Below are 26112 nucleotides of genomic sequence, written 5' to 3'. Positions count from 1 at the left end.
TTAATCTCCGTCTTGGATGAGTGACTACTTGAAATACTCCCTTTCAGAACATTGTTAATTGCAGCAATTGACTTACCCAGATACCCAAGTCTAGTATATCAGCACGGTTACAAATTTAATCTCTGTGTGCTGTGTTAGCTGACCTCGCCCAGGGTGCAAAAATTGACCATTGAACCTGGAAGTACTGGAAGATGGATGACGCAGGTGAAATAGTTCACCAGCATGAAGTTGCACTTTTGAGGCCGAAGATATGTTAAGGGGGGAAGAAATAACATTTGGATAATTTGTATAAAATTATAATTGTAATTTCCTAAAAACTGCGATGTATTCTGGGATTCAGCTGCAGAGTTGATGTCTTTCTTTGGCACCATATCCAAATGGCCAATGTACATGTGTGAGCCCTTGGGCAAGGAGTGGATGCTAATGAGGTGTCATTAGATTAAAATGGGCAAATGTGGCACCCTTATGTAAAAATGAAGGCAAATAGATACACACTATTATAGACACATCAGTTTGCTTTCATTCCATGCGAAAAAATGGAGGTGAGTATCAGGGATAAAATTGTCGACTATACACGAGAGTAATTATCAGGGTGAAAGTGATTTTTTAAATGTTGTTTCACTTCCCATCCTGAATGCTGCACAGAGCAGACTTCGGTATGTCCCCAGTGAGGTGCAAAGATCAGATTGGAACGGTTTGGGTTTCTGTGGATCGGGTTTGACATTAGGTAGTTAATTGGGTGTGGTGGAGTGGTGCTGGATTTGATGTTCTGAATTGTGTTTTTGGAGCTGGGGGCGGGGGGGGGGGGGCGGTGTGGGGGGAGGGGGAAGGAGGGGGGACTGGGAAGTAACAAATAAACTATGTGATTTGTACTTTACTGAATACTCGAGGTTGGGAATGTGGAATGTCAACATGGAGGATTGCCTGGTATTGCATGTCCAATGTATGGCTCAGGGGCCGGATGCAGCCTGCTCACTTCTCTATGCGGCCCCCTGGGATCAGTTTTCAAAATCCAGGTTAAAGAGATGGCACAGTGGTTAGCACTACTGCCTCACAGCGCCAGTGATCTGGGTTTGATTCCCGGCTTGGGTCACTGTGCGGAGTTTGCACGTTCTCCCTGTATCTGCGACTGTTTCCTCTGGGTGCTCCTGTTTTCCCTCACAATCCAAAAGATGTGCTGGTTAGGGTGCATTGGTCATGCTAAATTCTCCCTCCAGAGAACCCAAACAGGTGCTGGGGTGTGGCGACTAGGGGATTTTCACAGCAACTTCATTACAATGTTAATTTAAGCCTACTTGTTGACACTAAGAAATAAACTTAAACTGAATTTCAGTTGAAGATTATTCTTGGAGCTGCTTCTCCAATCACGGGCCAGTTCGCTCTTGCTTTTGATAAATGGATGAATGAGCCAATCAACAGCAAATAAGGGAGTGAAACTGGGTTTGATTGGAGGAGCAGTGAACACTGCAGTGGTTAGAGTGCTGAGGGAAGTGAAACAACAGTGAGGCTGGAGCCCAGGCAGCCAGGTACTTCTGACCTGAGCCCCCAGGTGCACGAGTAGGGGTTGGGGCCCCCGGCAGAGCAAAGTTTTGGTGGGCCTGGGGGAGAGACACTGCCATGATGAATATGTGGGAGTGGGAGGTATTCCCAATCTCCAGTTTCTCACTCCCTCTTTCTACCACATACCTACACATCGGAACATAGGAATTGGGAGTGAGGGTAGGCAAATCATCCCTTTGAGTCCGCTCTGCCATTCTATGTGATCATGGCTGATCTCCATCTCATCCTTACTCCACTTCCCTGCCTTTTCCCGATTGCCCTTTATCTTGCTTTTGATTAAATATCTATCTCTTTCTTGAATCCATTGATTGATCCTGCATCCACTGCACTCTGGGGCAGTGAGTTCCGTAGCTTCACAATCCTCTGTGAGAAGTAGCTGCTCCTTATCTCTGTCTTGAACCTCCTCCTTCCTGCTCTAAAACTATGCCCTTTTGTACTAGACTGTTCTAGAAGGGGGAACATTTGATTAACATTTACTTTATCAATCCCGTTGAGTATTTTATATACCTCAATCAAATCCCCCCTCATTTTTCTGTACTCCAGCGAGTACAAGCCCAAGCTACTCAACTGCTCCTCATATGACAGCCCCGTCAAACCTGGAATGAATCTAGTGAACCTCTTCTGAACCACCTCCAGTGACTCTGTCTCCACATGACTGACACTCTTGTGTGCTGGTTATTTTAATTACTTACTCCTTTTCAACTTAACAATTTATTGCTATGGCAGCACTGTACTTTTGCTCAGCCGTTGTTCGTTCTTTGAAACCTCAATTTTTTTCAAAATTCAGTTTATTTTATCTTTCTGAAATTTGCTCCTTGAGTGAGAAAATATGCAAATGTGGTGCTGGAGCAAAAAGGTTGGACAAGTCTGTCATGCGTGTTATGCACCATCTGGTACTATTAGCCTTGGTAAATCTGTCAACTGTCTGTGCCCCTAATTATCTTCTGGAAGAAAAATGTTTTTTGTCTGTGCTTGTCTTTTTCCAAAGAATATTTTTGTCAATATTTTTGCATCACATACAGATTTTGTTAAACTCTGGCCTGGATTTTCACAAAGTCATAGAGACTCCTTGGATTTTCCAAAATGGCAGGAGAGACCTGTATCCATTTGCGGCAGATACCATTTTCACCATCAAGGAAAAGGGAGCAGGGCATGGCTCATACATGAGGGAAACCTGAATTCTGCAGTAGCAGGGACATTATCCGAGAGTGCGGGAGTTATGATATTTTTTTAGAGGATATGTAAATGTTCTGGAAGGGCAAAGAAGGCCTGTAGAACTGTCCAAGTTGTGAAATTATTTAAATCACCAGTCCATTAAAAATACAAAAACAACCTGTGTCAGTGAGAGATTCTAGCAGTCACAACAGCTGTTTGTTGACACTACTCTAATGGCTAGTATAATGTATTTATTAAATATTAATTTCCACAACCTATAATTATTGCAGCAGGGGGACCTAAGTTTGATAGCTCAAATAGGAAGGATTAGTTGTTTTTGTGAGGTTATGAATATAAACCTTTTTGTTATAATGTTGCACATATCCTGAGAGGGTGCGTGGGGCAATTTATCATTTTTGTCAAAGCCAGTGTAGTCAGTAGTTGAATACGAAGGGCAATAGGACCATGCAGCATCCCATTTCTTGAAAAGACAATTTGAGCCTAAGGCCTCAAATTCTGCCAAATTCTTTGCCATCCTGGCAGCTAACTTACTGGCAACTAGACGATTTTGTTCATCATGTCCTCCATTGCAGTTTGATCCCAATGTTTTTTGTACCTTAATTCCATCTTCACCAAGAAAGTCTGATATCTATTGGGAAGAACTTAAAAGCCTGACAGACATCAAGATGGCCGAATTAACCTTTTAATTTAAAATAAATGACATCAAGCACTAGGCACGCTCATAACAAGGACACGTTAAATGAAATTTAATGGGTAAACAATGTAATGAATTACACAAATAAATCTCCCTCAAACTACCCGAGTATTAAGTAATTTATAAATCTTAAGGATAAAACGCGAAATACACCTATAAAGGGTGCCATAATTGCTAATTATTTGCAGTTTTGTGTGGCGGGAGCACATCCACTAAATAATGAGGTGATACAAAACTGACTTTTGACTCTTGGAGCTCTCAGACAGTAGAGTTAAATTCCAATTATTTGAGCTCGAATCCAATGATGTTCTCGATGGGGAGATATTGTGACAATCCATTCCACCTTCCGGTTTTACCAGAATGCAAAAAGGTTTCTCACTAGTTCAGGAAGAAGAAGTCCAACACACTTACACAGATGGAAGGTGGCCTAGTTTCCTGCTCTTGCTGCCAATTCAATTATTCCCAGCTGAAGTGCTTGCATGTGGCTGTTGGGTGAGAATAGGACCCAGTTCAGTTGTGATAGTCTTGTTTCAAGGTTAAATATTCTCTTGAAGTCACTGTTGGGGCGGCACGGTAGCACAGTGGTTAGCACTGCTGCTTCACAGCTCCGGGGTCCCGGGTTCGATTCCCGGCTCGGGTCACTGTCTGTGTGGAGTTTGCACATTCTCCTCGTGTCTGCGTGGGTTTCCTCCGGGTGCTCTGGTTTCCTCCCACAGTCCAAAGATGTGCGGGTTAGGTTGATTGGCCAAGTTAAAAATTGCCCCTTAGAGTCCTGAGATGCGTAGGTTAGATGGATTAGTGGGTAAATATGTGGGGGTAGGCCTAGGTGGGATTGTGGTCGGTGCAGACTCGATTGGCCGAATGGCCTCCTTCTGCACTGTAGGGTTTCTATAATGCAGTATTCCAAGAGCTGTACGCATACTTGTCCAATTCCACCTATGCTTGTTTATGAATATTTGTGATCAATGAACGATATGCTTTGTCTGTATAGGGCGCAAAAAACAATACTTTTCACTGTATGATAATACACGTGACAATAATACATCATTCGTAGCCCAATTTAGTTCAGTGGCGTTTATTTTTCTGAGGGAGCAGGATTGGATTTAAAACCGAGACACAGAAATGGATTAGTGCTATGATGGGCACAAAGGCCACTGGGGATCGTCGCTAAATCTCCCAGTTAGCTTTGTGGAGTACGAGCTCCCTTGTTGAACAAACGGAGGTTTCTCCAGCAGGAAGTGTTCAGTAGAGGTTTTTAAATCTGCTAGTTCACTGGGACCGCTGTAGTAGGTCCTGTGGTGTTGAACTACCTCGGTGTGAGCTGCTGGATCGGTCTCTTCCTTGGTTCACCAGAAAGGGTGCTTGATGACTGGAAACTGGCATTTGGCTGAATTACTACAGTTAGGAATATTCTTCATACTATAATGTCGCTTTGCTTGAGAAAGAAGGTGGCTGGTATTTTACGACCCCGCTAGGGCGAGGCTCGTAAAATCCCACCCGAGGCCAACGGAGAATTCCGTTCTGCGTGCCTCACCCGCCCCGATTCCGGTAAAATTCCGGCTGGTGTTTTGGACTGCCATTAAAGTTGCGACTGGTTTTAGCAGATATATCCCAACTCTTTCACCAAATGACGTGGTTGTGAATCGAGCACAAACGTGGTCAAGTGAAACAAATAAAATGGAAAAATGAGAAAATTTGTACTTTGCTCATGAGAGGAAAAAAGCCAATATTTCTCCTCCACTTGCCCATTATATTAGGTTCCAATCTTTTTGCTTACAATTCTAATTTGCCAAGTATTTGTTTCCTCCAAATTACTATTATTAACAGTGTCATTTGAAATGCTTGAATGCAAAGGAGGTAAGAGTTTAATCTTTTCTGGCTTGATAACAAGTGGGAATTCTAATATTGGTGTGAGAGTGAAGGTAAAAAATATCATCAGATTAGGATTAGCATATTAATTATTTCCTTTTTATTCACAGTTTTCCACAAATTCAACATCTATTCTTGAATTGTATCATTCACATGGAGAAAATCTGGAGCGAAAGAGTGAGGTAATAACATTTCTGAGTAATGCTTAAATAATGCAATACTTCAGTATAATGCACAAATATTTTCCAAAAATACTAATGAAGTGTTTTTTCATTGGCAAATGGTAGGTTGATGCAGAGAAAAAAAAAGAGTAAAATTGAAATTTCTCTTAACAGCAAAGGCACAACATTCCTAACTATCAGAGCATTTCCCACACAGCTATAGCTCCAAGTTTGTACTGCCTTTCCATTCAGTCCTCTGTTATTGGAATGAAGCTTAATGCTACAGTTACATTGTATCATCCTGCCGCGTTCTGTCATAAGTAAAAGGATTTGTTCTGGCGTTCTGTCTGTGATGACTGACTTGTCGCTTCAATAGTTTCCATTCCCCTGTGCTCCATTTCTCTTTCTCACCACCACCGCGCCCCCCGCCCACCCCCCAATCCAGGTTCTGGTTCCATGAGCAGCTATGGTTACCTAACCACTTTCTTCATATGAGCCTCGGCAGCAAGCAATTCAACAATGGCATATCTCAGTCCAGAACTAATGTATAAACAAGGCACCTTCTAACTTTGCTGAGTTCCTGCTGCTTGGGGCACTGAAGCTAATTGTGATGGGCCAATTGCTGTCCTGACTGAGATGATTTAAGGCACGGAATGGGGCTGGAGTTATTCTTTCCCATCCTGGGTCATGTCTTTACATTGGTAGACCTCTTACAGTTTGACCTTTTTACCCAAGTGTCAGAGTGCTTTCGATAAGTTTTTAAAACAGGAATGCTTTGGATAATCCAACTGCGATAACATGATGGCAAAACAATGATTGTAACTGTGCTGTATACCTGTCAATATCTCGACCAAGCATGCATCCTTCATTTTTGAGTCCAAAGAGTGAAGATTGGAAGGGCATCACAGTTGAGCCTAATTATGCTCTTATTCAGTATGAACCTGTGCACACGCCTATGGGATATATTAATTGGTTACAGGAGCACTGGTTCACTTTTCTTCGCTCTGCCACCCCAGCCGAAGAGACATTTTGGGATGGGGTGTTGATGGTGAAGTCAGTTGTACTGCACTTACTACCATTCCAGGAACTTAACAGGAATCAAACTGGGAATTTTTTTCTCATTGGCCGGGATTCTCCGATCCTGTTCGCCCTGTCACCGCTGCTGGTGAGAACGGAGAATTTGGTGCTCAGTCAAAACTCCATTCACTGCAGCGGGATTGGAGAATCCCAGCCGCGGGTAAGGTCAGAGAATTCTGGCCATTGTTTGTTTGCCTTTTGATTGATTGATTTATTTATTAGCGTCACAAGTGGGCTTACATTAACACTGCAATGAAGTTACTGTGAAATCCCCTAGCTGCCACTGTTCAGGTACACTGAGGGAGAATTTTGCATGGCCAATTCACTTAACCAGCATGTCTTTCCATAGGAATGTTCACAAGAGCCCTGACTGATATGTTTATTGCTGGGTGAGTGATGGAGATGTGATGGTTTGAGCATCTGGTGTAGTGTAGTTGGTAGTATAGCATTAGAAGACGCATTCACTGACCTTAATACCAATAGCAAGATTGGACGGATTGCCTTATAAAAGAAAGAAGTGGGTGGCATGGTGGCACAGTGGTTAGTATTGTTGCTTCACAGCGCCAAGGTCCCAGGTTCAATTCTGGCCTTGGGTCACTGTGTGGAGTTTGCACGTTCTCCCGTGTCTGCGTGGGTTTCCTCCGGCTGCTCAGATTTCCTCCCACAGTCCAAAGATGCGCAGGTTAGGAGGATTGGCCAAGCTAAATGTGCGGGGTTGGGGGGTGGGCCTGGGTAAGATGCCCTCTCAGAGTTGGTGCAGATTCGATGGGCTGAATGGCTTCCTTCTGCATGATCGGGATCCTATGGCTTGACCACTTGTGTGAGGCCATTCAGAATCCTGCAGTATCACATCCCATTCAGGGCTTAATTCCTGACATTGTGCTCAATGATTAGCTGCTGCCACAGCTTTTGGTCAGGTGTCCGGATAGCCGCCTCCTTTCGAGTGGGTACAGGACATCTCTCCTCTTCACCAATGCCCTCAGTGCAACATCTGAAAATCTTGGATCCTACTGTCTGCAATGTTTCCAAGGTTGGATTTGCTTCTTGTTTAACTCCCAGCACCTGCCTTTTAGGAGGTGCAGGCAAGCTTTAAATGTTGCCAACCACTGATAATATTGCCCCTCTGCTGTTGTGTCCAGTTGGTGAACAGCACAGTTAATGCTGGTTGGATGCAGGGCTTGTTCAAATCAAATTGGCACACTGCCTACATCTACTGATGTAAATAGTGCATCACGATCTCCATGCCTATTCTTGGGGACTGTCCAGTTTAGCCCGCCGTTGACTATTTGTCAAGGTTTTATGAGACAGATGAGCAGGACATTTTCTAAGGTATGTTTACTAGGGCAGGAGAGGATGGAATCTTGAATATAATTAGGGGAATAGGTGATGGGAACTTAGTCATATTGTTCCTGATTGGTCAAGTATGTTAATATTTGTAAGTATTTTCATAATGTTATGCAAGCAACAGAGAAATATATTGGCATTCTATAATCCATTATTGTACAATTGGAGAAAGCAATATTTTGTAAAATTATCCTGTGGGACGGTATGGATCTTGATTTCTTCAGCCATATTAGCCCAAATACTGACCTCGCTAGAGTAGCAAATGGGACAGATACAGTTTCCCTGCTTGCTTTATCTATTCCTTGTACACCTCCCTTTTACATGACATTGCAAGGCAGGGATATTTGATGATCTGTGTACAAACTTTGCCTCTTGAATCTGATGAAATGGAACTTTTATCTCTCCACTTTGCAAATTTAAGAAGGTGAACTTAAAAATAGATCTGATAATAAAGTACCTTTGATTGAAGCATCTAAACCCTGATGGATTTAACAACAAGACAGAAGAACACGCCAATGAATGTTTCTGTGTGATTGCAGTTTTTAATTTTCCTTTGCTCCTCTCCACTCGATTATGGGTTCTTACAGTACAGGAACACCAGATCTCCTTTAATGATTTGCCTGAATAGCTATTATTCACATGTAAATCTTGATGGGAGCTGGGATTTTTCGCTCTTGCTGAAAGCAATTGGATTTTTGGCTGTCCCATTGTATATCCCGCGGTGGGGGTGAGTGCGGAGGCTTTTTAAATATTAGTGATAGACTTTACAGATGAATTTGATTCTGACCTCAACTAGTATCCACGGAGCAGTAAGTCAAACAGGGATACCTACAATACAATTAGATGATTACAAATCTAGTTATATTTCAACCTTCAGCAATCAACAAACTGGTATTATACCAACTTTAATTGGGCGGCACAGTGGTTAGCACTACTGCCTCACAGTGCCAGGGACCTAGGATCAATTCCAGCCTTGGGTGACTGTGTGGAGGTTGCACGTTCTCTCTGTGTCGCATGGGTTTCCTCCAGGTGCTCTGGTTCAAAGATGTGCAGGTTAGGTGGCTTGTCCATGCTAAATTGCCCATTTAGTGTCCAAAAGATGTGTAGGTTAGGGGGATTAGCAGGGTAAATATGTGGGTTGTGGAGGTGGACCTGTGAAAGATGCTCTGTCGGAGAGTCGGTGTAGACTCGATGGGCCCAATGGCCTCTTTCTGTACCGTAGGAATTCTGTGAACTTTAGGCTCTCTGCTAAATTCAGCTAATTTGGAGCAACCTGGTTACAGTTTGTAGCTTTCAATAGAATAGTTTCAGTTCACACTTCCAAATGATGTGTTTTTGTGGTATAACCATCTCTTATTTTAAACTTGGAAAAAAGTTTTAATGAGTTTTTTTGGTGTCTTGGAACAACTTACTGTTTAGCTCCAGTCCGAGTCTTATGAACCTACTGCGTATTTCTGAGGGCAGGAAACTAGTATTGACTGTACCGTGCAATGTTCCCGTGGATGCCTACAGCCTGCCCACAGCATCACTTCCTTTGCCTCCCACTGAAAGGATTTTGTAAATCCTGAGCAATTAAGCATGTCTGCATTTCACAGGAGGTTATAAAGTAATGAAGACTGGGCAAAGGCCAAAGTTACCCTCAAATTTAATATCCTTTAATTCTGCAGAAAGTTTTCCATATGTGTTCATGCTCTTGTATGTTTGATCTGCTTGTTTTGCAAAAGCTCAAAGGCACAATCTTTTTTCAAGTGTGGAATTTTGTATCCATTCATTTAACAGTCAAACTATTATTGCTTCCTTTATATTATTGGGTTGGCTGAGATGGCAAGCATGCCATTAGCAGCAACCTATAATAATCTGACCAACACTCTGTTGGAAGCGTCAAAACCATACAGGGTTGGAGTTTTCAATCCCTGCTTCCAAACATACTATTGAGCCTGCCACGTTCGATCTCATTGCAGCTTAGTCCATTGAGAGGTTGACCTCGCACAGGGTATACAGAGTGGCAAAGGATCTGTTGCTTCCTCAATTTTGTGTATGTTTCCGGCCCAATGAGACAGCAGGTACTGTTGGACTTGGTTCTGGGGAATGAATTGGTCCAAGAGGATCAAATAACAATGGGAGAGCATTTAGGGAACAGTCACCATTAGAAACATAGAAACCCTACAGTACAGAAAGAGGCCATTCGGCCCATCGAGGCTGCACTGACCACAAACCCACCCACGCCTTACCCCCATATCCCTACATATTTACCCACTAACCCCTCTAACCTACGCAGCTCAGGATACTAAGGGCAATTTTTAGCATGGCCAATCAACCTAACCCGCACATCATTGTATCATAAAGTATAGATTGACCATGGAAACGGACAAGGAGCAATCCAGAGCAGAGATGTTTAATTAAGGAAAAGCCAACTTTGAGGTGAGAATGCATCTGCATCAAGTGACTTGAAATCAAATGTTGGCAGAAAGATGGTGACTGAACAATGGGCCACCTTTGAAGAGAGAGTATTGCAGATAATGTTAGTACTGTGTCCAGTTCTAGGGACCATATATGAGTAAGGATGTGAAGGCTTTGCAGAGAGTAGAGAGGAGATTCACAAGATTGATTCCAGGAGGATAGATTGGAGAGGTTTGGTCTGTTTTCCTTGGAAAAAGAAAAGGCTGAGGGGAGACCTGACAGAGTTATTCAAGATCCTGAGGGTTATGGACAGGGTAAATAGTGAGAAATTGTTCCCTCTCAAGAATACGTCATAAGATGGCACAGATTCAGAATAATGGGCAAAAAGAGTGTAGAAGTAACGTTGGGGATTTTTTTTCCCACTCAGTGGGTGGTTGGAGTCTGGAATGAACTTCCTGAGAGGGTGGTGGAAGCAGGTTTGATCGAGGTATTCAAAATGGATTTGGATTGCTATCTGAAAAGAGAAAATGTGCAAGGTTACGGGGATAAGGCAGGGGAATGGGATTAGGCAGAATACATTTTCAGCGAGCCAGTGCAGACCTGATGGGCTGAATGGCTTCCTTCTGCTTAGTGAAGATTCTTTGATTCTGAATGTCTCTGTCGGAGTGACAAAATCACAGCTGTGACTTGTGCTAATTCCAAGGTTGAATTAAAGCTTCATTTGTATCTTTGGAGCAGGTTGTGCAGAGACTTGGTGGCCAAGTTCAACTGGCAGCAAAACCGGAATCTCTCTCAGACTATTCAGTAGTTAGAAGAGCCTTGTGTGTAATTGGTCTCAAATGCTGAATCTGGTTGAGATGCTGCATCCAGTTGAGATGTTTTTGTGTATAATGCTCAACTGTGGCTGCCTTTATGTTGTTTTCTGTTGTGTTCGGGGTACGATGCGTGAGTCATGTGTGGCAAATGCCAGCCCCTGTGTCAGTTTGCTGAAACTGGCTACCTGCAAGAATTGTTAATGCTACTGTAGCACAAATCTAATGTAACCATAGCTTTATGGGAGTGATTTGATTCGATTTATTATTATTGTCACGTGTATTGGGATACAGTAAAAAGTACTGTTTCTTGTGCACTATACAGACAAAACATACCATTCATAGAGTACCGAGGGCAGAAGGAAAGGCGAAGGTGCAAAATGTAGACAGTTTAAAGAGGTAGACTTAAGTTTCAAGAGCCTGGAACGAGAGTAAAAGATGGGATTAGAGGGTATGCCGGGGACAGCTTGCAGGAAGTCACCTTGCTTCGGCACCATCCTTTTGTTTTAGCTATATGTGGTGTTTTACAGGCCAATAATAATCCCTATTTTAATCAGTGACCCCTATGCAATGCTTACGCATATTGACTTTTTAAAATGAATTAACCAGTGGGGACTTGTGTCAGGACTCGGCCTTTCCTTCCCAGGCCTCGGTTGATCGATTTTGCAATTTATAAGGATGAAGGTATTAATTCAGCATCTGCACGTAACCATATACGCGCGGCTTGCAAGGAATTCAATCCAACAGACTTTCTTAAATTTAAACAGTTTTTTTATGGTGCTAAAAACGCACCCAGGTAAAGATATCTAATATGGTAAACAAGCATCCCGACATTTATAACGTGCGCGCACGCACACAGACAAATGCAAAATTACAAGTTTTATGGTAGAGAAAGGTTACTTTTTGGCCAAAGTAAAATTTAATGATAAAAGGCAAAATAGAAATTGGGGAATTCACTGTAGCTCATGGCTGAGGCAGATTTTTTTTTCCATGGTAGCCTTGAAATTCCAGTGGGGTTGAAGCTAATATAGAATTATAAAATAGAATCCCTACAGTGCAGAAGGAGGCCATTTGGCCCATTGGATATAAACTGCACTTTCTGCAGACAGTCTCTTTTAAATGTAATCTGTATTCTCCAAAGGTCAACAGTCCTGCACCTCCGGTTTCCATTACCATGTGACAGATATTTGAACTTGAGAACAGGGACGAGAGTGTTAGTTGTTGTGTTGTGAGCAGTTTTGGGCCCTGTATCTAAGGAAGGATGTGCTGGCCTTGGAAAGGGTCCAGAGGAGCTTCACAAGAATGATCCTTGGAATGAAGAGCTTGTCGTATGAGGAACGGTTGAGGACTCTGGGTCTGTCCTTGTTGTTGGAGTTTAGAAGGATGAGGTGGGGATCTTATTGAAACTTACAGGATACTGCAAGGCCTGGATAGAGTGGATGTGGAGAGGATGTTTCCACTAGTAGGAAAAACTAGAACCAAAGGGCACAACCTCAGACTGAAGGGACGATTCTTTAAAACAGAGATGAGGAGGAATTTCTTCAGCCAGAGAGTGGTGAATCTGTGGAACTCTTTGCCGCAGAAGGCTGTGGAGGCCAGGTCATTGAGTGTCTTGAAGACAGAGATAGGTTCTTGATTGATAATGGGATCAGGGGTTATGGGGAAAAGGCAGGAGAATGGGGATGAGAAAAATATCAGCCATGATTGAATGGTGGAGCAGACTCGATGGGCCGAGTGGCCTAATTCTGCTCCTATGTCTTATGGTTAATTTGCAGACTCCTGTGATCTGCTCAAAAATAACCAGGGTTGAAATGGAAGACATTTCAACCTGGTTATTCTGGTTACATGATCTCCCTCCTCATAATAAGTTGTGGTTTCCTCAGCAGGTAATTGATTAGCTCATGTCTGGACAGACCTTGTCTATTGTGATATGGCCGAGGTGGTTAGTTCTTTCAATGTCCCAGCCATCATTTCTGAATGGACCGTTCTTCACCATGATATGCTAGGGAGCAAATTATGCAGAGAGCACAGACACTTGGTGGCCAAGGCCTACTGGTGACAAAACTGGAAGCACTTATCATGTGGGGGAGATGGATGTTTGAGGTTGGGGGCAGTGAGGCTGTGAAGGAGTTTAAATTATGAAGTTGAGAATTTTAAATATCCAGTGTTGGTGCCCCAGGAACCAGTGTTAGCAAGGACATAGGTGATAGGACTTAGTATTGAGAAGGATATGGGTAGCAGAGTATTGAATGAGCAGGCATTAGGTAGAGTAATGAGAGGCTGGACAAGTATGCATTGGAATGGTTGTGGTGGTAATCAATGCATGGATTGAGGTTTCATCAACAGATAGTTTGAGATAGGGTCAGAGATGGAATATGCTGTGGAGGTGGAAAATGTTGGTCTTTGTGGTGGCGAAGATATGTAGCTCCTTTCACAATTAAAGTTAATAATTTTGAACACCATCTTAGTATTCTGTTGTCCATAATGCGCTACATACCATTGAGTTTTACTAGTTTATTTCTGTCCAGCTACTCCAGTAGCAGCTACATATCTTCTTCTTGAAGTATGCTGAAGAATCATATCGACATTGAGATTTTTATAATGAGCTTTAAAAAATGGCATTTATTTAAAAGCTCTAAAAGCTTTTTGTAAACAATTATCAATGGAAATGCAACACATGTATTTCCTAGAGAATAGTGGTTGGCAGAAATTGATTCTTTTCATTGGTAAGATTTAGACTCTGACCTCTTGACAGAGGTGACTCACATGAGCAACTGGACTGACAACATTTTGGAATAGATTTGTCTTTGGAAATGACTCGATTACAGACCTACTGACTTGGGTTTGGATTGGACAGGATAAGGTTTTCAGGTTTAACTGATCCAGGAAGCTGAACTGAAGTTGGTTCCTTTATTCCGCTTTGTAAGTTTTTTCAGCCTAACCCACCTGCCATGCAAAGCGATTTTAGCTCTTTGCCAGGATCCGCTTTTGCGTGCGGTGCAGCAGTGGAAAACTTTACACATCTCAGTTTCAAATGTTGTGTGTTTCGGAACCTGTAGGAATCACCTGTGTCTGAGGAACCTGTGGAGCAATTTGAACTGTTAATAAAGCAAGATTACAGCGGCCCTTTAACAGAAGAAACCGTGTTCTCTAACTATCTAATAATGGGAAGAGCATGTTTCACAAGTTAATTGGACTGAATGTTTTGAAGTTGAACTTTAGAATTAAAATGTTTTCCACCCTGGAAAATGGCTAATGCTGCACCATGTCCTGTAATAATACAATGTTTGGGGAATAGCGCATTTGTATACTTAAAAAAAAATGGCTGGAATGTTACCACCGTTCACGCCGGTGGGATTTTCCCATCCCGCTGCAGCGAATGGAGATTTGGCTGGGCGCCAAATTCCCTGACCTTGCTGCAGCGGGAGCGTGGCTTGAATGATCGGTAAGATCACGTCCTATATCTGTACACAGCAAGTGCTAAAAGAAAGGACCAGCATAAAGTAGAATGTATTGAAAATCAAATGCCTTTTAGTTGTCCTTTATTCGCCCACAGTTGATCCATGATCTAAGGGCACCACATTTGGCCTTATGACTGAAAAATGGCCACTTGTGCAAGGTGTGGGTTATGAGTCAGAGCCTTTGGGAGAGATAAGACTACAACAAATGTGTAGAAGTAACAACAAAGCCATTTTGTCGAGTAACCATTGCACAATTGTTCAGTGCCTCCAAATGGGCTTCCGGCTGTCACACAGGATTGGAAAATTTTCCTAAAATTTGATTATAAAGCTGCTGTCTACTAATTTTTAACTTATAATCAAATTGTGAGGTAGTTGACACCCTTGGACCTTAAAGTTTAAAGTTCACACTCTTTGGGCAGACTTTTCATGCTTTTTTTAAGGCTCTGACTGAAAACTGATGTACAGGCTGCACTGCCGAGTTTTCGGAACAAATTTTCTGGCACTATGGGGGAAAGAAAATCCAGTGGTTAGGGCTTATGCTGTCAGTCTGGCAGGGCAGGGACTGATAGAGTTGGCAAGGCTGCCTCCACAGAGATCGGGATGTCACCTTTAACGGGTGTCCCAATCAGCACAGAAAGTAAACCCCAATCACCACAGCACCAGCAACGGAGCTTTGCCCCCTCCCCTCACAAAAATAATGGGACCACTCCCCCAAATGGGGCCCCTCAGAGGGTCCATCCCTGCCACAGATTGGTTAGGTGCCGTGCTAAATTCTCCCTCAATGTACCCAAACAGGAGCCCGAGTGTGGCGACTAGGGGATTTTCACACTAACTCCATTGCAGTGTGAATGTAAGCCTACTTGTGACTAATAAATAAATTTGTCTTTTACTTTACTTCACTGCCAGGTTGTGCCAGGGGCAGTGCCAACACCCACCCCCAGGGGATAAACTTACCTTTTTGCCCCTGGGATGGGGGATCTCCTCGACTGATTCACGCCTTTATCAACCTGTCGTAAACCTCCCCAATGTCATGACATGTCGGTGGGGGTCATGTGGCAGGGGTTCATGTTTTTCATGCCTAAACCAACACTCTGCCTTTTTGGTAAGATTACTCCATTGGGTCATGGTTTCATGTGTGTCAGCTTAGAGAAATAAAGATCTGCTTTAATATTGCACCTTTCAGACTTCAGGATGTCACAAGTTTAACTGTTGTAGGAAATGTGTCAACCAATTTACACACAGCAGAATGGGTTCCAAAAACAGCAATGAGAGAAATAATCTGTTTTAGAGATATTACCCTGCACACAAGAACTTTCCTGCTGTTCTTGAGTAATGTCATAGTATCTGAGGGGGCAGATGGGGAGTCTTGGTTTAATGATGGCAACTATTACATGTAGTACTATCCTCAATGCTGCACAGAGGTGTGGACCTAGACAGTGGCCTGATGTGTTTGGATCGGAGTATGAATGCATAATCTGTTGACTGAGGCAACAAAATCTACCTCTGAGGCAAAGCTGTCCTTGTGACAAGCAACAGAAATAAGAGTTGATAGCCCATTCAGCCATGTGAGAGGAGCATTTGCTGGTTCATTGCTTGGGGAAATGCCTTGACAAATCAGAATCAGGCTGCCTGGCAGTTAACTGTTAGTCACTATTAACCAGTGTATTCTCCATGGCAATGCCTGTACCAATCAGAATCCACTTGTCAACCAATCAGCACTCTTCTCATATAGTATAAAGTTGTTGTTTTCCCCGACAGCGGTATTTTTCCAATGTCTTGAGTGCAAGATGTAAATCTTCGTCAAAATGTATCTATTCAACAATAATTTTGGTATAACTTGAACCTTATAATGTGTTGTGAAGTTATTGAATCATTGGGCTTGCTAAATATTAAAGATGGAGATGAGGATAAGGATGGCCATCGAGGCTTGTACCTCTGTATTCCAACTTACCCTTCCTGGCACTCAAGTCCATTTTGAGCACCTGGAATGTTTTTAATTCCACTACCTTGATTGGTAGATCATTCCAAGCATTTGTGAAGTCTTGTTGTAGGTTCATTTTATCCCTTACCTTTAATATTTAATAAACCAAATTTACTTCCATACAAGTGTTATTTCACACTCTATTTTTCTGGAGGAAGAAAATGATGATCCACCTATAAGACACTGGATTGATCACCCATCTTCCCAAGCATGGGGAATTTCGAGTTTATAAAAAATACTGACTGCACACAGACAAGGAAGGGAAAACCAAAAGCTTCACTGAGGTGAGCAGGGTAACTCTGGATTTTAATCCTTTTCAGTTTTATTACAAATCCTTCATGTGGGAACTAGTCAGAGACATTTTGAAAGTCCACATAAATTGCATCATAGGGAGTTCCACGAACATCTGCAACCTCATAAAAGAAATCGAGCAGAACAAATCCACGTCGGCTGTTTCTTTTTAAGCTAGAGATATATAGAAATGCTCCCGCCCTATTGTTCAGTATGGGTTACATTTTGAAAAATTCTTTATTCGTGTTTGGCTAATGGGCCTGTAACTATTTAGTTCACATTTGTTTCCACTTTTTAATTACAGGTATTATGTTGGCTTGCTTCCAGTGTGTGGAGATTTTCCGGTACTCTAACTGTCTAGCAGGACGCCCACAAATTTCCTCCTCATGAGTCCCTTTCAGCTCCCTTGGGGAGATGGCATAGGGCCCAGAGAATGTGTTAGTATTCAAAAGTGATTCTTCAATTATGTTCTTTTGATTGTAATGTGTTAATATCAGTTTGTAAAACAGACTAATGGGGCCCTATTTTACCATTTTGATTCTAAGTGCTGGGCGGACTTGAATCTCGGAGTGTTTCAGATCTGACTTTTAGACCCGTTCTCAGGTACCCCCATACGCACTCTGTCTGAGAAAATATCAGCAAGTCCGAATCGCGCTGTGGAAGCCTGTGGGCGGGGCTTAACGCACCCGGAACGCTGCAGCTCCGATCGGCGCCTCCAACTGCACATGCGCAGAAAAAAATTGATTTGATAGAATGCCGCTCCCCTGCCACATTGCTCCCGGGTTGGATAATGCCTCCCCCTAAATCCCACAGACATTGCCCCTCACCCCCAATATTACTGACCCCCTTATCCCCCCCACCCAGACCGACGCCGGGCCCTTCTTCCCCCCCCCCCCCCCTCCTCCTCCTCCACTGATCTCAGTCAGAGTGCCAGTGGACACCCCCCACCCCCCCCCCCCCCCCAAAAAACCCACTGATCTCAAGCAGAGAGCCGTCGGACGCTAGGCACCTACCTCCTCACTAACCGGAGTGCCCGAATCGTACTTCTATGGAGCATGTCTGTTTTGCGCTGATTCTGGATGGGCGAATACGGTGGGTGGTAAAGAGGGAAGTGGCGGTAAAATTGGGTGTGCAGCCCATCAAGTCAATTTAATTGCATGCAAATGCATTTAAATGGCCGCGTCGCGCCCGTTTCAGACGTGGTCCTGATCATGGCCATTTTCGGGCCTTGGTAAAGGGGGAACCGGCATGGAGATGGGCACGGATCGCGCTACTTGCCTCACGCCCGACTTTACCAAGTTTTCACATCTGAAAACGGATGCAACGCGATGGTAAAATCAGGCCCATAGTGTTGGTGTTCTTTTACATTTCTTTCCCCTTTTTATTTTAAATTTACCCCTGCACCCTCCAATCTATACCCACTGAAAGAAAAGACCTACAGTGCTGCGATGATTAATAGTCAGCCAGAAAATTGTTAAAAAATGGGAAAATCAGTGTCCGAGAGCAAGTTAGCAAACAATACAAAAAACTGACAGTAAAATCTTCTGTATGCAGACAAAAAGACTGGCTAAAGTATAAGTTTGTCCCTTGAAGGAGAATTAATAACGAGGAAAGGGCAGAAGACTTTGAATAAGTATTTTGTATCTGTGTTCATAGTAAAAGGCACAAGAAGTATCCCAAGCTTAGCAGGAGGCCAAAGGAAGGGAGGACTTGAAACAATCCCAATCATTAGTGAAGAAGAACTGGAAAAGCAAATGGGACTGCAGGCTGATGAGTCCCGTGAACGTGAAAACCAGCATGAGATAGTGGATGCATTGGTTATAATCTTCCAAAGCTCCCATAACAGAGGTCATAACGGATTGGAAAACCACCTCTTCAAGAAAGGAGGGAAACAGAAAGCAGGGAACTATAGGCCAGTTAGAATAATATCTGTCATTGGGAAAAATCATAGAATTATCATAGAATCCCTACAGTTCAGAAGGAGACCATTCAGCCCGTCGAGTCTGTACCGACCACAATCCCACCCAGGCCCTATTCCTGTAACCCTCATTTACCCTCCTAATCCCCCTGACATTAGGGTCAATTTAGCATGGCCAATCAACCTAACATGCATATCTTTGGAGTGTGGGAGGAAACTGGAGCACCCGGAGGAAACCCACGTAGACACAGGAAGAATGTGCAAACTTCGCACAGACCGTGACCCGAGGCCGGAATTGAATCTGGGTCCCTGGCGCTATGGCTAACCACTGCACCACCGTGCCACCCTAAAATGCTAAACTCCATTATTATCAATTTATTAGATTAATATTATCAATTTAGAAAATTTAATATAATCAGGCCGAGTCTACATGGTTTTGTGAAAGGGAAATAAATCGTGGTGACAAATTTTGAGAATGTTCTTTTGAAAACAGAATAAGCACATTGGATAAAGGCGTACTGCTGGAAGAAGTGTATTTGGGTTTCCAAGAGGCATTTGGTGAGGTGCCACGTAAACAGTTGCTGCACAAGATAAGAGCTTATAGTGTTGGAGATAACGTGTTAACATGGTTAACTAATTGGCTAACTAAGAGGAAATGGAATTAGGGTAAATGGGTTATTTTCAGGTTGGCAAACCGTAACTGGTGGGATGCTGCAGGGATCAGTGCCAAGGCCCCAACTATTTCTGATCTATATTAATGACTTGGATTAAAGGACAGACTGTATTGCAGCCAACATTGCTGATCTATACAACTATAGACTAGGAAAGCAAATTGTGAGGAGGAAACAATGAGTCTGCTGAAGGATATAGATAGGTAAATGAGTACACAAAAAATTGGCACATGGAATATAATGTGGGAAAGTGTGAGCTTGTTCCTTGGCAGGAAAAATAGAAAAGAAGAATATTATTTATGGGAGAGAGACTGTAAAATGCTGTAGTACAAAGGGATATGGGTTTCCATGTACATGAATCACAATATAGGTACAATGAGCAATTGGGAAGGCAAATGGATATTGGCTTGTATTGCAAAGGGCATGGCGTATGACAGGAGGGAGGTCTTTCTACAGCTATGCAAGCCATTGGTGAGTTTGCAGCTGGAGAATTGTGTTTAGTTTCGGTTTCCTTTCTTGGGTATACTTGCAATAAAAACAATTTAGAGAAGGTTCACTGGACTGATTCCTGGTTAATAGGGGATAAGCAGGTTGGGCCTATACTCATTGGAGTTCAGAAGAATGAGAGGCGACCTTGTTGATACATAATAGATTCTGAGTGGATTTGACATGGTGGCTGCTGAGAGAATGCTTCCCTCGTGGAGAATCCAGAATTTTTAAAAGTAAATGTTCTCCCACTTACGACCAAGATAAGGGGGCATTCCTTCTCTTGAGGGGCATTAATCTTTGGAATTCTCTTCTTCAGTGAGCAGTGGAGGCTGGGTCATTGAATATATGAAAGCTTGAATTGGCCAGATTTCTGGTCCATTAGGGAAGCAATGGTTATGGCAGATAGGCAAGAAAGTGGAGTTAAGGCCACAATTCGCTCAGCCATGATCGTATTGAATGGCAGAGCAGGCTCAATCAGCCAAACAGCCTACTTTTCCTATTTCTTATGACCTTTCATCTTAAACTGTTGATCACCTAACTGTCCCTCCTTGCCCCTTTGTTAACGGTTTTCTCTTTTTTTCAGCTGTTGTCCCTCTCTCCATTAGATCTGCCATCATCATCACCGTTTTTGCAAACTTCCATTGCATCTCCAGCTTCCCTTTCTGCTCCAGAGACCTCTAGCCCAAGCCCACCTTTCTGAACAGTCCATGTTTGAATCTCTTCAATTGGATTTTCGCCCCATTATAGTACAAAAACTTCTCTTATCAAACTAATAAATGACATCCTATTTGGCTGTGACAAAGTTAAACCTCCCTCTCCGCCCCCACCCCACTCTCCTCCTTCTCAACTTGTCTACAGCTTTTGACTCTTTCTCCACCATCTCTTCACTACTGTTCAGCTGGGTGGGACTGTTCTCACTTGGCAGCATTGTAATTAACCTTCCTGCAACATTACGTTTGGTGCCTCCCTAAGGATCGATCCATGGCCCCTTCCTATTTCTCACCTACGTGCTATCCCATCATCCAAAAGCATGGTGTTAATTTTTGCAAATAAGCCGATAACGCCCTGTTTTACCTTACCACCACATGTCTCGACTCCTCCACTGTGGCAGCTTATCAGGGTACTTAACAAACATCCAGAACAGGATGAATTGGGATTTCCTAATTTTGGGAAGACTGAAGCCATTGGACACAATCTTACCTGCTGTTCACACCACACTCCTGTCTCAGCGAGGTCAGAGAATTTGGCGGCCAGTCAAATCCTGCAAGCGTGAATCTAATAAGATTCCGGCCACTGTTTTTTGGTCCCACCTCCAAGCTACGTTCCAAAGCTACGAACTCCATCTCTCTCCCTGGTAACTGTCTTGAGACTGAATTAGCCTGTTTGAAACCTTGGTGTCTCATTTGATCTTAAGCTGAGTTTATGACCTCGTATTTGTTTCACCCCCTAAGACTGCTTATTTACACCAACTTGTTTTGCCTCCACTCGTCTGCTGCTAAAACCCTCAATTCCTGCAGTTGTTACCCCGAAGACTGGACTATTCTGATGCACACCTGGTTGGCTTCCCAATTTCTATCTTCCATAAACTCAAGGTCAACTAAAACTCTGCTGCCTCTCTTCTAACTTACACCAAGTCCCCATTCGGCCACCACCCCTGCCCACGCTGACCGACTGTGGCTCTCAACATCAACTTGTTTGTAAACCCCACACCCTTGTTTTCAAATCCCTCAATGTCCTTCCCCAAACTCTATAGTCTCCTCCAGCCCCACAACTCACTGAGATTTCTGCATTTGTCTTAATTCTGGCCACGTGAGTATCCCAGATTTTAATTGCTCCACCATTGGTGGCCATAGGCCTTAAATCAACACTTCTCAAACTATTTGCCCATATGATCCCATTTTAACACTCGAACATTGGCACAACCTCAAACACCAACAAAAACAATATCGACATATATCACATTACATCAATATGGAGATCATTGTTTTTTAATGTACTTTGTAAAAAAAAGATTGCTATTTTATATACTCTCCAGTTTGTTGATTCACCTGAGCCCCTTCAGCTCATGGACCTTGGGCAGGAGAGGTGTAGCACGAGGTTCTTGAAGTTGCTGATTTTCGGAGATCGGGTCATTCTTGCCGAGCCAAGGCAAAAGGGTTCGGTCCAGATGAAAGCAGCTTAGCAGCTGAGGCATTGCCGCTGGGTTCAAAGTAGGGTAAGGCTGCAGTGCAAATCGAGCGATGATTCGGGTGAAGGCAGTGCTCTGTGTGGCCTGGTGTGGTGCCAGTGCAGGGTGCGGGCTGCCTGCGATCCCATTTGCTGTTTCTGTGACCCCGCCCCAATTTAGGTAGTGACCCATCCACTGCCCTCAGCTCTGGAATTCCCTTCCTAAACCTCTCCACCTCACATGCCTTCTTTAAGATGCTCCTTATCCTATCTCTTTACGAAGCTTTTGTTATTCTTACCTAATTTGTGTGGTTGGGTATATATTTTGTCCTATAATGCTCCTGTGATATCCCCTGGGATGTTTCATGACATTAAAGACACTATAGACATAGAAACATAGAAAAACTACAGCACAAAACAGGCCCTTCGGCCCCACGAGTTGTGCCGAACATATCCCTACCTTTTAGGCCTACCTATAACCCTCCATCCTATTAAGTACTCATCCAGGAGTCTCTTAAAGGGCCCTGTTGAGTTTGCCTCCACCACCACTGACGGCGGCCGATTCCACTTGCCCACCACCCTCTGTGTGAAAAACTTCCCCCTAACATCTCCCCTGTACCTACCCCCCAGCACCTTAAACCTGTGTCCTCTCGTAGCAGCCATTTCCACCCTGGGAAAAAGCCTCTGAGAGTCCACCCGATCTATGCCTCTCAACATCTTATATACCTCTATTGGGTCTCCTCTCATCCTACGTCTCTCCAAGGAGAAGAGACCGAGCTCCCTCAGCCTATCCTCGTAAGGCATGCCACTCAATCCAGGCAACATCCTTGTAAACCTCCTCTGCACCCTTTCAATCTTTTCCACACCCTTCCTGTAATGAGGCGACCAGAACTGAGCACAGTACTCCAAGTGGGATCTGATGAGGGTCTTATATAGCTGCATCATTATCCCCGGACTCCTAAACTCAATCCCTCGATTGATAAAGGCCAGTACACCATACGCCTTCTTAACCACCTCCTCCACCTGCAGGGCCAATTTTAGAGTCCTATGGAACTGGACCCCAAGGTCCTTCTGATCCTCTACAGTACTAAGAGTCTTTCCCTTTATATTGTACTCCTTCATCCCATTTGACCTGCAAATTGGTGTTGTTCCACTTGAACCCCCGACTGGCAGGGTGCTGCCGTTTCTTGTGTTGCTGGGTTCAGATGGGATGAGAAAGAAGTATTTGTAAAGCCCCAAAGTGATGTTTTCTTGGAATCTTGGCTTGATGTTGCACAGACTGGGGTCTGGTGAAGCTGCAGTGTTTGGTATGGATGATGTCCCAGAAATGACATCACTCTGGAAACAGATGGGCCTGTTTTACCGATTACAGCCCCTCCTCGCTTGCCTGCCAACAACCCCTCATCCAGCACATGCACATACCCATCCCCCCTCATCCACCACATATCCACCCCCCTCATCTGCGCCCCCCCCCCCCACCTCATCCAGCACTAACCCGTATAGACATGAGATGGCATGTGCCCTGTTGAAAGGATGTCACAGTTCCCATGAGGACGGGATGATGTCACTGTCAATATTTACTGCCTCAGCTGGGAGGACTGAACAACATCTGGCTGAGGCAGCGCCCTGATTCAAACATCTGCCGCTTGTTTTGCAATTCAAAGCAATGCTGTTTCAGAACATAGTTTTGGTTTGCCACATTTTCAAATAATGGAGACCTACATTTTTAAAAATATGATGATACATTTATAACTGTATTTCTCAGTTAATTGTTTTCTCCCCTTCTGGCTGCAGTGACCATTTTCCTTCATTGCTGCTGTTGTTGCCTCTGTTGTACTTTGTGCAAGTCACTATTTTCCATGTTTAGATGGTGAGTTTTTTTTTGACAAGGTGTTTGACCAGGAGAGGTCGCAGCTTAACGTAATCCTCTCATCAACATTTCATCAGGGGTCATTGATAGTGATCATGAGTTCCTCTTACTAACTCGGGGATACTGAAGCCAGTTGGTGCCATATCAGCTAACCTGGCTAAGATCTGAGATCAAACTGCGAATCTTTCTGCTCTTTGTTGTTTGATATGACTGGAGATGAACCCATTCACCCACTGGGGAAGTCAGTCAATGAGGAATTAATGCCCTCCAGTTTTTTAGGTTATAATTATTGAATGAAGAGTGCAAATCGGTTGCTTCACTAACTATAAAATAACCCTTCATCTATACCTCTGGAAACTCTGTTTCAGATCCTGCTAATATAACTCGGCTTTCTCACCCATAAACCACCCTGTTTTTAATTGTTGAACTAAATTCAGCAACTGCACCTGTGTTGCTATTGACACGTGTGAGATTCAAGCAGGTGTAATTGATGTGAAATGGCACGCTGCATACTGCCTGGGATGTTTCCTGGTGTCGGGCAGTGTGTGTATAGACCCAGCAAAGATAAAGCATGCTTACTTCCATGCTTTAGGTCTGTTAAGATGTCAGGCTGGGTTCAAAATGCTAGACCTGAACTAGATGTTAGTGAAGCAGCAGTCAGAATAATCCGGCAAAACAGATTCTGTCTCGGAGTCGTCTTTGTCATTGTTTTAATTGTTTGTTTGTTTGTATGGGACAACACATTTCGTTCCTTTCAGTGACCTAAACTACATGGTGGGAGATAGCGTATGTAATTTATTCATTTATTAGAAGTGGGTGTCTCTGGCAAAGCCAGTATTTGTTGCCGTCACTAATTGCCCTTGAACTAAGTGACATGTTAGGTCGTTTCCGAATCAACCACATTGCTGTGGGTCTGGAGTCGAGTGCAGGCCAGACTAGGCAAGAACAACAGATTTCATTCCCTATAGGTCGTTAGTGAACCAGATTTTAAAAAAATATGACAATCGATGGTAGCTTTATGGTCATCATTACTAAGACCAGCTTTATATTCCAGATATTTAAATTTCACCAGCTGCTGCGGTGAGATTTGAACCCGTGCCCCCAACGCGTTAGTCTGGGCATCAGGATTATTAATCTCTCACCATCTCCCACATTGTCAGTATGTTTGTAAAATAAGAAGCATTTTATTCTTCCCCATATGCAGAAAAGCTAATTGCACAAAAACTATTTTAAGCTTTCTTTTTGTCTGTCTAGTTTTTACAAGTACCGTATTGTTAATAACAATCTCTGCTCCAATCAAGTAGCCTATCCTTTGTTCAGCTGCCAATCAGGTATTTTTCATTTTCTTAGTCTACAAGTCTGGCTTTGCAGTAAGGCTCAGGGTGTGGAATGGGTGGGGTTGAGAAAAATCTGAGAAACAGCCCTTCGTGAAACAGTGCCATAAATAAAAATATTTCTGAAGAACGCAATTGCTTTCATGGGTCTTCAGAGTTGTGCTGGAATCATTAAACAAGTTTTAAAAAAATAAGGATCTCTGAGCCATATATTTTGTATATGGCAAAACTTTCTTTTTAAATGTTTTAGTTAAAGGGAAAAAGCTGCTCCTTTATTGGAAAATTCTAGAAAAAGCTAACAGGCTTGAAAGGGCCTGAAAAGAAAGATTGACGTTTTAGGTCAAGACCCTTAATTGGAGATGTTAGCTGTGGCTCAGCTGTTAGCACTCACACTTTGCCTTTAAGTTAGAAGTTTGTGGTTTCAGGAGTCATATATCTAGGTTGACATCCTTAGGATCATACTGAGGGAGTGCCATACTGTCAGAGGTGCCATCTTTTGGGTGTTAAAACAGAAAATCCATCTGCTCCCTCAGGAGAGTTTTATGGAGAGTCCAGAATTTTTAACTCTGCAAAGACTAACTGTGCTGATATCAGAGATTAGATCTGATGGCATGACTTGGCGGGGGAAAAAGAGCAGGAGAAAAAGAGTTCCCCACGGTATCCTGGTCAATATTTACAGCTCAATGCACGTCTCACACAATACCTGACATTATCACATTACTGTTTCATGGGAGTTTGCTGTGTACAAATTGGCTGCCATGTTTTGTACATTGACTGCAATTCATTGGCTAAAAAGAAATTAGGGATGTTCTAAGAGTTATTTAAATATTCATTGTCA

The 26112-nt window shown here is 43.2% G+C and overlaps 1 protein-coding gene across 10 annotated transcripts in view; it reads left to right on the top strand.

Annotated features, from left to right (window-relative positions):
• Positions 1-26112, top strand: part of LOC144492925 (Krueppel-like factor 8) — a 196261-nt gene that overhangs the window by 26554 nt on the left and 143595 nt on the right. For 9 of the 10 annotated variants that reach the window (XM_078211557.1, XM_078211560.1, XM_078211563.1 and 6 more), the window contains one exon: positions 5410-5481. In XM_078211557.1, the coding sequence (XP_078067683.1) occupies positions 5410-5481 (72 nt within the window). Of the gene's footprint in view, positions 1-5408; positions 5482-26112 lie in introns of all 10 variants that reach the window. The other variant, XM_078211556.1, reaches the window with a different exon arrangement.

Source organism: Mustelus asterias, chromosome 4 (assembly GCF_964213995.1).
Source record: "Mustelus asterias chromosome 4, sMusAst1.hap1.1, whole genome shotgun sequence".
Classification (NCBI taxonomy): Eukaryota; Metazoa; Chordata; class Chondrichthyes; order Carcharhiniformes; family Triakidae; genus Mustelus; species Mustelus asterias.
The sequence above is the reverse complement of the archived record's forward strand: the minus strand, read 5'-3'. Positions and strand labels throughout refer to the sequence as shown.